This window comes from Papilio polytes, unplaced genomic scaffold (assembly GCF_000836215.1).
Source record: "Papilio polytes unplaced genomic scaffold, Ppol_1.0 DF823691.1, whole genome shotgun sequence".
Classification (NCBI taxonomy): domain Eukaryota; kingdom Metazoa; phylum Arthropoda; class Insecta; order Lepidoptera; family Papilionidae; genus Papilio; species Papilio polytes.
Window position 1 is genome coordinate 1,415,758 of NW_013525513.1, and position 12,364 is coordinate 1,428,121.

The 12,364-nt window shown below is 36.8% G+C and overlaps 1 protein-coding gene across 6 annotated transcripts; it reads left to right on the forward strand.

Annotated features, from left to right (window-relative positions):
* The first annotated feature begins 1,795 nt into the window (after positions 1–1,795).
* On the forward strand, positions 1,796–11,772 carry LOC106104092 (serine-arginine protein 55). Of its 6 annotated transcripts, none has more exons than XM_013284034.1 (10): positions 1,796–1,949; positions 2,507–2,636; positions 3,466–3,536; positions 4,576–4,707; positions 5,587–5,671; positions 7,372–7,445; positions 7,966–8,145; positions 8,694–8,792; positions 9,186–9,221; positions 10,506–11,772. In XM_013284034.1, the coding sequence occupies exons 2-10, from the start codon at positions 2,511–2,513 to the stop codon at positions 10,720–10,722; spliced, it is 1,020 nt and encodes a 339-aa protein (XP_013139488.1). In that variant the 5' UTR covers positions 1,796–1,949; positions 2,507–2,510; the 3' UTR covers positions 10,723–11,772. The 6 variants fall into 6 exon arrangements, with proteins under 6 accessions (XP_013139488.1, XP_013139490.1, XP_013139485.1 ...); XM_013284031.1 differs by lacking the exon at positions 9,186–9,221 and adding an exon at positions 9,478–9,684 and having other exon boundaries at positions 1,797–1,949; XM_013284033.1 differs by lacking the exons at positions 4,576–4,707; positions 9,186–9,221 and adding exons at positions 4,461–4,556; positions 9,478–9,684 and having other exon boundaries at positions 1,798–1,949.
* The last annotated feature ends 592 nt before the right edge of the window (positions 11,773–12,364 follow it).

The window sequence follows — 12,364 nt, forward strand, 5'->3', positions numbered from 1 at the left end:
GACGTCGAAATCTTTATACCAAAATGATGTATTCAATATTTTATCTGCACTAAGCAAAATGTCACTATTGTGTTTTTAGCACCTTAAAAAAATACTTCACACTATTGTCGCAATTTGTAAATCCATTTTTTTAGAATTTTTATTTAACTGAAAGCCTTTATCGTTAGTTTTGAAATTTTGAAAGATATTTATGCCTTTTAAGGTTATTTTTAAATGGAAATGTGTGTCGTAGATTTTGAAAAAAATGTCAAAATTTACGTTCAGTAGTGAAAACACTTGTTTGTCGTGTATGACGCATACGGTAGTGCATGTTTGATTTAGAAATAAGTTTTTCCCTGTGTGTTTTATAAGGGTTAGTGATTTTAATAAATGAATAATTTCATCTATAATTAATTATCGATTTGACAATTTTTACTGATCATATTATGGCAACACTGTTAAGTTTGCAAACCATGTTTACACGGTATGGAATTAATTATAACAATGAATTGACCACAGGGGAAATATAAGATCATACTATATTTACTTTTAAAGGCGCACAACGCCTTATAGTGTGTCATATTTCTTTTAACATTTTATATTTTAGATTTAACTAAGATTAAATAAAAAGAGTATGGACATGCTATGACAGTGCATTTAAAATTTAACTTTTAACTTGGAAAGGAGCATAATACGAGAATGGAAAATCAACATGTTGGCTTGTTTAATGGAAATAAAAAAATGGTATTTGATTTATGCTTTTTATTAAATTAACACTGTTGGTACTTTGAACTTGCTCAACAATGACCAATTGGTCACCAATTAAGTCCGAATTTATCATCCTTCCTCTTCTAATCCCAAAACTATCCGATAAAAGCTAGACCTATATTTCTCTTGCCGCGTACTTTGATAAGAAATGGCAGTATGAATAATCTGAGTTCCTCGAGTATAGCAAATGCGGATGGGCTTTGTTGATCACCTCGGTGTTCCCGCTTCTCCTTTATACATTTCTCATATGAAAAAAAAGATACATTCTAAGTACAAAAGAAGTAAAGAAATGTTTCCGAGATCTAGTATTCCTGATTGATTTTGTATTTCAATTCCTATATTAAAGTAAAATACTTATTTTTTAAAGACAAATAACAAATACAACGTAATATAAATAGTAATGTATTAAAAACCAAATAAAACTGCCGAGTTTCGCTAAGCATCCACTGCCCCTACAAAAAACCACCAGATGTCCTGTAAAACGGCATTTTAGTTAGTGGCTAAATAAAAGTAAATGTGTTCTGTTAGTACAATGCCAATTACACTGCAGCATTATTCTATAAGCAATGCGCTTGAATCTAAAATAATTTTATAAGAAGAAACTAATACCGTTGCCAAGGTTTTATAATTTTATACAATCAGCTAAGTACTGTAATATATCAAGAACTAACTAAAGAATATACTAGTTATACTATACTAGCAACACTAACCATATAAAATGCTTGCCATAGACAATAGAGCTGACACGATGTGCCCTCGGCGCCACTCAACGCGTCCTCGACGCCACCCGACGCTTTCATTGCCACTGACCTCTATAAATGGACAGGTTTAGAGCTGTGGTGTTTTATGACTTTTTGTTTTCGCCATTTTGCATTTCGTCGAGGTGACGAGTTTTCGAAGTAGTGTTAGCGATAGACTCAACTGTCATTTAAATCGAAACGCGCGTTTAAATCAGAACAATATAGAAACTGTTTTTCACAAACAATTGCCTATCTATCAAGTTACGAAAGTTACAAATCTATGGTTATTGCGCTTCCCCTTGCAAGCCCCCTCCTCCCGCCCAAAAATTCCACTTCCGGAAAAAAGCACGCTGTGGAAGAAACGTTGTTACGCACGTGTTAAAACTATTTTATAAATTTATAATTTCGTCATAAGTTTTAGATTGTAGTAGTTGTTAATACAGATTTTGTAAGTCTGACGTGGTGAGTACCGAAGATTTGGTTATCCACTAATTATTTTATTTAGCCGTTTGTCGCCATGTTGGCTCGTTTTATGTCGCCATTTCAAATTGTATTGCATTTGCGTGTTTGTGTAAAAGTTTTTATTTAAAAGTGTAGTGATATTTATCTCCCGTTTTCCGTTATTATTGTGATTGTGTTATTTTACGTATCTTGTATGTATGATACTAACAGTTATAGTATCCATATCTAGTTTTAAGTATTAAAAAGAGAAAGTTTTAAAAATTTAACGTCAGTCTACTTAACAAGTAATTATTTATATAATTATACATGCTAATAACTTCCAATATACTAAAGACTTCGCTTCCAAATTTGTTATCACCAATTTTGGTAGATTACATATTCGCCGCCATTTTGTTTGTTTTCTGAAACACGAGGCAAATTTTATAAAGCACTAAGAATATTCACAGTCAAAGGAACGTGTAAACTTAACCCAGAATTGAAACTTGTGATCTATTTGTCCATTAGAGAAAATAAGCTTAGATTGGGTCCGTGGTTTTATCGAAATATTTTTATTTTAGAACCATGGTGGGGTCACGTGTATACGTTGGCGGGCTACCATTCGGTGTCAGAGACAGAGACTTAGAAAAGTTCTTCAAAGGTTTTGGTAGAATTCGAGATATTCTTATCAAAAATGGATATGGCTTTGTGGTAAGTTCAACATTGTGATTGTTTTTAAGCTTCAACGTAGATTATTACGCAGCCGGTTTTTAGGTTACAGCCACTTGTTATAATAGATGAAAGACACAACAACAAACAAACACAAGTATAACAGTGGTAGAGCCCGCTTTAACATCTTCGCACGAATGGGCCGACTCGCCCGGTGAAATACCACGACCACACAGAAGACAGACGTGAAGTGGAAGCAATTCCGCGTTTCGTCTGATGAGTGGTGCCGGAGGCCTAATTTTAGTCCCTTTCCCTTTCCACCCTTTTTTTAACAGGAATGGATGGGAAGGAAAAGTGGATTTGTCGGTGGTGGAGACACATATGAACAGGAAATGACCTCTTTATGTGCGTCTCCACCTCCGTCAATGAAGGGTAGGCAACTCATCTGCAATTGCGGATGTTTATGGGCAGCGGTCGCTTTCCATTTCGGAGGATTCAGGTGACCGCTTGCTCGTTTGCCACCTTATATTATAAAAAAAAACAAAAACAATATTGAGAGTGTAATACTATCAAGAAATTTGTACAGTGACTCCCAACACCAAACTATTCAGTGTGTTATGAAAATGTTTTAGTCACAAAATTATCAGTCATATCAGAAGAGTTTTAACGTTGATGATTTAGAAATAATGCTATGAGTGCTTTAATAACTCTGAATATTTTGTTACCTAGAAAAGTACAAAGTGCTTCTCAGAAACCTGATGTCATGACAATGGCCTTTCATACTATGTAGTTTTTTAAGAAATTCCCGCTGGGCAACCCGTATTACTCTTCCATTTCTTAGTTGATCTAAAATGATTTAATTTTGTTTTAGGAATTTGAGGACTACAGAGATGCAGATGATGCAGTATATGAATTGAATGGAAAAGAACTACTTGGCGAGCGGTAAGATATCAATTTTACAGTAAAACTATATGTAACAATATTTGTGATACAAGGATGAAGGCATTGGCTAATAAACAAACTGATCAACTAAGGATCTTTTAAAACCATGCAAATTTATGGTTACCACAAATATATGGTACTAAAGTTGTATTTAGCAATTATAAAACTAAAGGTTGCAGTTGGTGAGCATCTAAATTCATTATTTGTGATTGAAATTAGTTGTGTTTTCAATATAAATATATTAAAAAACTATTTAGCTGCTGAATGAATTGCACCTGAAAATATTGAGTTCTCTTGATTTTTTAAATTCCTTATGTGATACTAATAATTTTTTCACCAGCCGGCTCCACATAATAAAAGGGGTTGTTCGGTTGAAGTCTCATAGTTTCTATATTGGATGCATAACACAAAAATGTATTCTGCAAAGAATAGTTGAAACATTTTGAATTTGTTTTTGATGTGAATGAAAATCTTGGAGCCATGTACGAGTTCCATTTAGTCATGGTAACTCAACTAAAATTAATGACATGCAGATCAGTTCATGGTTTGCACAGATGAAGCAGATCAGTGAACCGGTACACAGATCAACTCAATTTGTACTTGCATTGCATACAGTTTGTAGCTTGTTTGTTCCCATAGTATAAGTACATTGTGTTGAGCTGTGAGCTAATTCTGTTGTTGAGTTGCAGCTCAACAGTTCAAGACTATGTGAGCTGATTTGTTGAACCGGTTCAGAGCTAATTTAACACATATATGTCTAGCTCCATGTTAAATCATAATATTGGGGCGACTATATAATTACTAAAGAATAATTTTGTCTGAAATGAGGTAAAAATTGAGTGGTGAGGTACAAGATGAGGTATAATAGTGTCGATCAGTTTGAGTGTGGATGGGAGGGGGTTATAACGCGCGGGGTTGCCGCAGGGTGGTGGTGGAGCCGGCGCGGGGCATCGACCGCAGCGCGGACCGCAACCGGCGCGACCGCCACTACGAGCGCGACCGCGGCCGCTCGCGATACGAGTGAGTGCGTGTGTTGTAGGGTGTCGGTGGAGCGCGCGCGGGGCGTGCCGCGCGGCGCGGACCGCCGCCGGGGCCGCGACGCGCCCGCACCGCGCACGCACGCGCCCCACGCGCCCCACTCCAGCGCGCCCCACGCCACCCACAGAGACGCGTTTGTACACACACGCACGCAAACACCACACGCGCACGCCCATTACACCTACACAACATACACCTTGCACAACACTAACAACCAGGATATACCAAAACAACTTAGCCTGGCCTCTTGAAACATGAAAATGCAGTTGTTATCCAAACTTTTAAAGAAGGCCAGCCTGATACTCCATTTTTCTAAAGGGTAATAGCAGTCATGACAACTTTATGGATCTTAAACTACATATGTTTACAAAGTAGTGATCTTAAAAAAATTAAAAGTAAAAAGTTGTTCATTGTGTAATGAGCGGACCATCGATAGCAGTGGTTGACTTTGGGCTGATAATGATAAATTTTAAGAACCAACATTGTTATAGGAAATCAAACAATTGAACTTAACAGTTTTTATTACACATATTCCTGTTGAATTATTTTGCTTCCATATGTCATGTGTTAATTTGTGGTACTTTCGTTCCTATCTTTTGCTTTGAGTAGTGCATTTCTATCTTAGTTCTATTTTTATTTTCTGGACTATTTGTTTGTTGTATTAGTTTCAGTAGTCTGATTTAGTGTAATATAGCAAATAGACTATCATGTGATTCTCAAAATTAATAGTCGGTAATGATTAAGCAAGTTCATTTTATTTAAATTGATATCTACATTTGATAGAACTGTACTTTAGATAAATTCTTGTATAATTTGAATACAAAGTATACCACAATCTTATCTCTCATTTTTTAAAGTTGTTACTTTATACCTGTAATTAATAATAAAATTTAAAATCGTAGAACAGTTTGATTTCATTAGATATTCCATAATACAAATATATTAAGCCACTAAGCATGCCAAACATCTATTAAAGTGCTAAAAGTTAATGGTATTATTTTTGTGTTGACAGTGACTACAATTATAGATACGGACCGCCAACGCGCACCGAGTACAGACTTATCGTCGAAAATCTATCTAGCCGCATTAGCTGGCAGGTAAGCGAGTGAGGGCACACCACGGCTCCATCATCATTCCATCAACACTCACACAGGGGACCCCATCACACGGCCTGTCACACGCGCTACCGGCTCACTGACCACTGCCCACGCCCACTGGCGCACTGGCGACACGCCCCCGCGCGATACCACTGCTGGAATACCGGACAGGAACGCAAGCCAGCCGAGCCATGCCACAACATTGGACCACTAACGGATAAATAGAACAATCTGAAGACCTGATATATCAATATTGGAACTGTTTGGATGAGAATGAATATTGGATGAAGACTGTTGGAAATGGAGGATCCACTGATTGGAGGACTGGATGGTGCAGACTGCCACAGGACAGGAAGGGTCGAGGTCCGCAGCGGAATATCATATAAAATATAGCCTTAACATTGTAAGTTAGTTTAAATAGACATTGCATAGAGTTCATATACAAAATATAATTATAATGCAATCTAACGACCTTATAGTTGATTTTTGAAAACGACAGAAGGTGGCGTTTCGTGCCTGAGCCCCCCCGATGTAGCGCTGTGTGATGTGGTCTGAAGCGATTATATGAGGGTACGTCGCTGCCGCTGCCGCCGCGCACCGCCCACAAGGTAATGTAGGGTGGCCACAACAGGACACAATCGTTATGTGCAACCCCCCCATTTTATATATCATTTTATTATCAAAACACTCACAACTCGATTTGGACCCTCAGTAATTCGTCACTGTTGTGGCAGATTGTTCCAATTATTTGTTTCTTTTTTTCTTTAGTGGTCAGACATTGTTTCGTGGATGGTAAATACTTATTGGTGTCATTGCTTACGATGATGGCTGAAAGGACTCTGTCGTTTTTGCTGCAGCGGAACACATCTGTGGATGGAAGACAAGGGCTCACACAGGACTGGACTTGTTATGCAGGCCTCTATGGAGAATGGTACATATAATACCAAGGACTACGAGGAGTAGGAGCAATAGCTGATACCATGAATGGTGCTGGCAATTCGATTAACTGAATGGTACAAGACAATAGAATAATACATTAATACATACAATTATACAATAATACATAATTATGCAGATGATTTATCGGTACAGACAATACTCAGAATGGGTTACTCGATAATTGGCAATAATGTTAAATGACACACTGAATGGTTTGGATGTTGAAGAAGTGGTACCAATAATAATGAGCATTACTAAGACCATGCATGAAGACAAAATTAATCTAAGGACCTCTAATATGATAGGACCAAGGATCTAAAATTGTTTGAAACGATCAATTGATATGCGAAGCTGAGAATTGAAACCCAGGATAAGGATAAAGTTGGAGTGAACTATTGAAGATGGGATACCTGATGTAAATAAAGGCAACTTGGAGTGGGCATGTGAAGACTCGGAGACAATAAGCAATGACAACCAATCAGTAATCATACACGTAACATTTGTTTTGACGCGTATTTTTTTTTTGTTTAACCCCCCTTCGGTTCATTAGGTCCTATCCTTGTTTAGGTTATCCTAAAATAGTTCATTGTTAGGCATTATTTTAATCATTCATTATGCATTTTAATGATGATATTTATATATTCAACCATCTTTCGGGGCTGAAGGCCTTGATGACAATTTTATTCTGATGAAGATTTCTTTTGATGTATTCTGTTACTGTTTTAAAAACTGGTTTTAATGTGAACATGTTTGATCTCTAGGACTTGAAGGATTACATGCGTCAGGCTGGCGAAGTTACCTACGCTGATGCCCATAAGCAGCATAGAAATGAAGGGTGAGTTGGCTAAAATATAATGAAATTATAAAACATCCTATTAATTCTGTAGGACTCTTTGAATTATCTGATATGGGAAACTGTTATCAAACAGTTCTGTTAATTTAATTTCCATGTCAAGTCAGTATTAGATATAAACAGTTGTTTTATTAATCAAAATTGGGATTAAGTTACCATATATTCTATGATCCTTCTATGATTATTGAATTGGCAATGGTAAAGCATTATTTTAGAATATTCTAATAGCATTCTCGAGCACTGGCTACCGTAAAATACATGAATTATGTTTGCTCAGCTATGATAATACTGCACTGCATCCAACCTCCAGTATTGTTTAGTGACACTTCAAAACAATATATTCACATACTTTACTGGCTGGTTCACATTTGGCCACTACAGTTAGAATGTAACCCTCAATAAGTTACTGGCCTTCAACTGGCACAATTTAAATACTCTACCAGTAAGTCCATATAATCCAAGCCTGGCCTAGGCTACTGTCTAAGTTTCTTTTGTATTACAGCGTGGTGGAGTTCGCGACGCACTCGGACATGCGCGCTGCGATAGAGAAGTTGGACGGCACTGAGTTGAATGGACGCCGCATCCGGCTGGTGGAGGACCGCCGCTCTTCGCGCCGCCGCACGCGCTCCTCTTCCAGTCGCTCGCGCAGCCGCTCCCGCGACCGCCGCCGCTCGCGCTCCAGGTATGCACCGCACCTACACCACATCTACACCACACCTACACACCATCCACACCGCACCTACACCACATCTACACCGCTCTTACACCACATCTACACCGCTCCTACACCACACCTACACCACATATGCACCATACTAATACAATTATAATGTACAATTTCAAATTTTATGCACACAATACTCAAAGGTCTTGTATTACAATTTTTAAATCTTCAATACTTCCTTTAATTCCAAAGAGTATGTTTTTCATTATGTAGTCCAATTTTCAATGAAAAATTTCCATTCGTTTTTTAAGTTATCTATGTGTGTCTAACGACAAAGAGGTTAATGAATCGCCAAGAATACGAAAAGTGTAATGCATTAAAAACTTACCACTGGATAATACATTTTACACTCAACATATTGACTTTTATATGATGATACTATATCTTTACCATCTTTCGGGGCTGAAGTCTTTTGATCGATAAAATTCTAACTGAGGAAATTCATAACATATACGAAATTTCTTTAAAAGAAACACATTTCTGATACGTTTGTAATTCATTTTCAGATCTCGTTCCCGTCGTTCGTCTCGCAGCCGGTCCCGCTCCAAGTCCCGGCCGAAGACCAAGAGCCCCGTCGCCAAGTCCCGCTCTCGCTCCAGATCTAAGTAAGTTGTTTATTATTTAATTATATTTACATTTAGCATGAGATCTTAAGAACACTATGCCAGTTCTGTTTATTTCTCTTAGTACTAATTCTTAATTTTCTTAGTATAGTTGAATAATTGAGTAAAATAATTTAGTCATCATTAAAATACTTAGGTATTTATAGGTTGTGAAAGAAAAACGAACATAAAATCTTACACCAGACACTGTATAATATTGCAAGCAGAGGTTTATTCTTAATTTCAATTCTAAACACAAGAAGATTGCAACATAATCTAGAAAGAAATGAATAATTTGCTTGCATGCACCTATATCTTTATCTTAAAATGCAACAAGGCGGCTTACTGATGAATATTGCATGTATTACAATAATAATGTAGTGTTCATTTGGCTAGGTGTGTTGTAACATGCGCTGAGCAAAACTTGAACACGTAAGTAATCTGCAAACTATATACAGTGTTGTATGTTTATAGCTGAGTAGATAAGTATATGCTATTCAACGGGGGCCATGATTAGTCAACACTATTTTGCTACATCAAATATATCGACATTTATCTGTTTAAAGTAAAAAAGCTATTTATATAGTAAATGCACGATTAAACATAACCAGGAATTCCAAATAGTTTTGACTGATCACATGTAGTGCTGTAGATTGAAATATAACTTAGTATCCAACCGAACAACTAGGGGGCGCAGCCACTCCAAGTCCGCGTCCGCGTCGCCGGCGCGCAACTCCCCCCGCGAACGCTCTCCGCGAAACTCCCCGCGACACTCCGCAGATAGGAACGGCCGGGAACGATCCCGAGAGCAATCCAGGTCCCGCTCACGAGAACGATCCAGGGAGCGATCCCGATCCCGTTCCCGTTCCAAGTCGCGCTCGCCCCGCGCCGACAAGTAAGTACAGCTCTGTGCTCTCAATACACCACACACCTACGGGTACGCTTTACATCTGTGAGGTTATTTCTCTCATCATTTTGTTTGTCAATCTAAAAACAGACAATTCTATGTCTGATGTAAAAAAAAAATCATAAAGTACATGTTTCAATCTGTATATAATTCATCAAATAACATTTTTTACATATCCTTACGAAAAATAATCTCACAATATTCAAGCATATCCGTCGGTTATCGATTTAATGTACAATTGGCTTGTTTCATTCAAAAAAACATTCATACCTTGTGACTAATATAATTGATGGCACAAACAATTTATTAACTCCATCCATGTTTTCCTGCGCTACAGAGAGAAAGCAGAACCAAAAAGGTAAGCTATTTAAATGTTGTCAGTTTAGCTTTTTTTATGTGTCTATTCGGTGTATATAGACTCTGTTTAATTGTTTTTATTTCCTCTCAATAATAAGAGAATAATTGAAACTGTTACTTGTAAAGAATTTTAAATGTGACATTTATTGCAGGTATTTGTAAGAAAGGAAGTTGCCATTTCATATTTATTTTTTTACTGCTAAATGTTCAAACATTCATTAAATGTAACATATATCCAAAAATTTTATGAGTCCTGATTTGAGCACACATGCTGATTTTGTAAACTCAATCTACTTATTTTAAAAATTAAAATTTTTATACTAAAAGATCTGAGCTCCATTACAGCAAGTAAATTTTAACGAATTCTGTATTTTATTAAAGAAAAATTACACGCGTCTCAAATACGTTACTAATCTATGTGGCAAATAATAACGGATACATTGATGTTACAGGGAGAGGTCTCGTTCGCGCAGCAAGGAGGCGCAGTCCCCGAAGCGTGAAGAAGAGAGACGCGCGAACAAGTCTCGCTCGCGGTCTCGGTCTCGGTCCCCGTCCCGAGACCGGTCTCGCTCGCGGTCCCGCTCTCGGTCTCGGTCCGCCTCCCCGCGTCAGAACGGCACCGGACAGGAGCGCGCAAGCGCGGACCGCTCCCCGCGCAGCGGAGACTAGAACTGGGACACAATTAGGTTTACGTGTTAGGTTTATCTCGTGGCTTAGAACATCTTATAAGCAATTTATCTTTAAGTATTTCGATTGTCTTAAGAAGTTGCGTTTTGCAATTTTACACTTTTAATGATATTTTTATCACTTGCTTCTTTCGTAAATATGACCTATAGAGCGGGTGCACGCCTTTGAGTTTACAATCGCATATCTGTTGAGCATTTGTTGATTCTTTCGCAATTCAACAGTAGTTGCACAACTCAAAATCGCATAGTGTTCGCATCTTCACACAAGCTTTTAGGAATCGAAGCGAGACTAAACAGTTGTGCTATAGTTTAGTCACAGGTGTGCGCGCGCTCTTAATATGACTTGTAAGTTTTTAATTATCAATAACAGCTAGTTCAAATCATCCGTAATAGTGTTGTAATTTGACTAGCTCTGTTGTTGCAATGTAAGGAACGTTTAGGAAGTACACTTGTAGCAAGCAAGATTTAGACTACTTACTAAGGTCTAGATTTAATATGAATGATTAATTCATTAACTTTAGATTCTGCGTTAATAATGTTTTGGACTCATTAAATATGCAATATGAAAAGTAAAAGATAAATATGTAAATAGAGATATTGTAATGTCATGATTACTTTAATATTTGGATGTGTTTGGTTTCCTAGTTTTAAGGTGATCGAGGTCGCTGCACTCGCTTAGGTTAATTATAAACGCACTTTGCGTCACTATTTTTATGACATCTGTATCGAGTTAAAGTTACACCTTGTCTACAAATAAACAGGAACTCGAAAAGTACATATGAAGAAGAAATGTTTGTGTAATGATATATTTGTAATGTAATTTGCATGTTTCAAGTGCATTTAAATTAAAAAAAGACTAGAAATGGTAGTTCAAAATGTTCACTGACTTAATTGAAAAATAATATGTGAATGGTTTTCACCAAGTTTTTTGGTGTTTCTTTAGATTTCATGTAGACGTCCTAATATTTTTAGGTGTAATGGTATTTTTTTGTAAATATTAAATTTGTTATTATAACCAAATAATTAGATACGATAATTGTGTTTTATTTTATACTACGAGATTTCCAAAAAAATCAGTCATTTATCTGTTACTCTTTCTCCCCTCGAATTGATGGGTCGGTGGCTTAAGAGTTTGCACTTGATTTGGGTTCGAATCCCGTGAGTGTATAATGGTGGGTGTAGTATACCGAAATAAATTATACCATTTACCAAGAAAATGTCTTAATTAGTACCTCTAAAAAAGTGCCTCCAGAACGAAATTTAAAGTATATCATCAATATGGCGGGTGTACTTTTAAATAAAACTTGCTTAAAAAAAATCACGATTTCAAAAAATGCCCACTATTATAGTTCGTTTAAATAAGATTGATAAGTTTGACAATTCATTTGAAATTTAGTAGGGATGGGTTGTGTAAAATCAGTCATGGATCTTATCGATCGAGTTTTGCTTATAAAATTATTAGATCCAAACATTTCCACTTAGCATTTGCAGTTTATATGGAAATTCTATATTTTTGGAAATCTGTTAAAAAGCTATTTTCTATAAAGTTACCAAAAATGGTACGTTATTGAGGTTATAGTATCCAGTTTTTAGATAGGTAATATAAAAGGGAAAAAATGAAATAT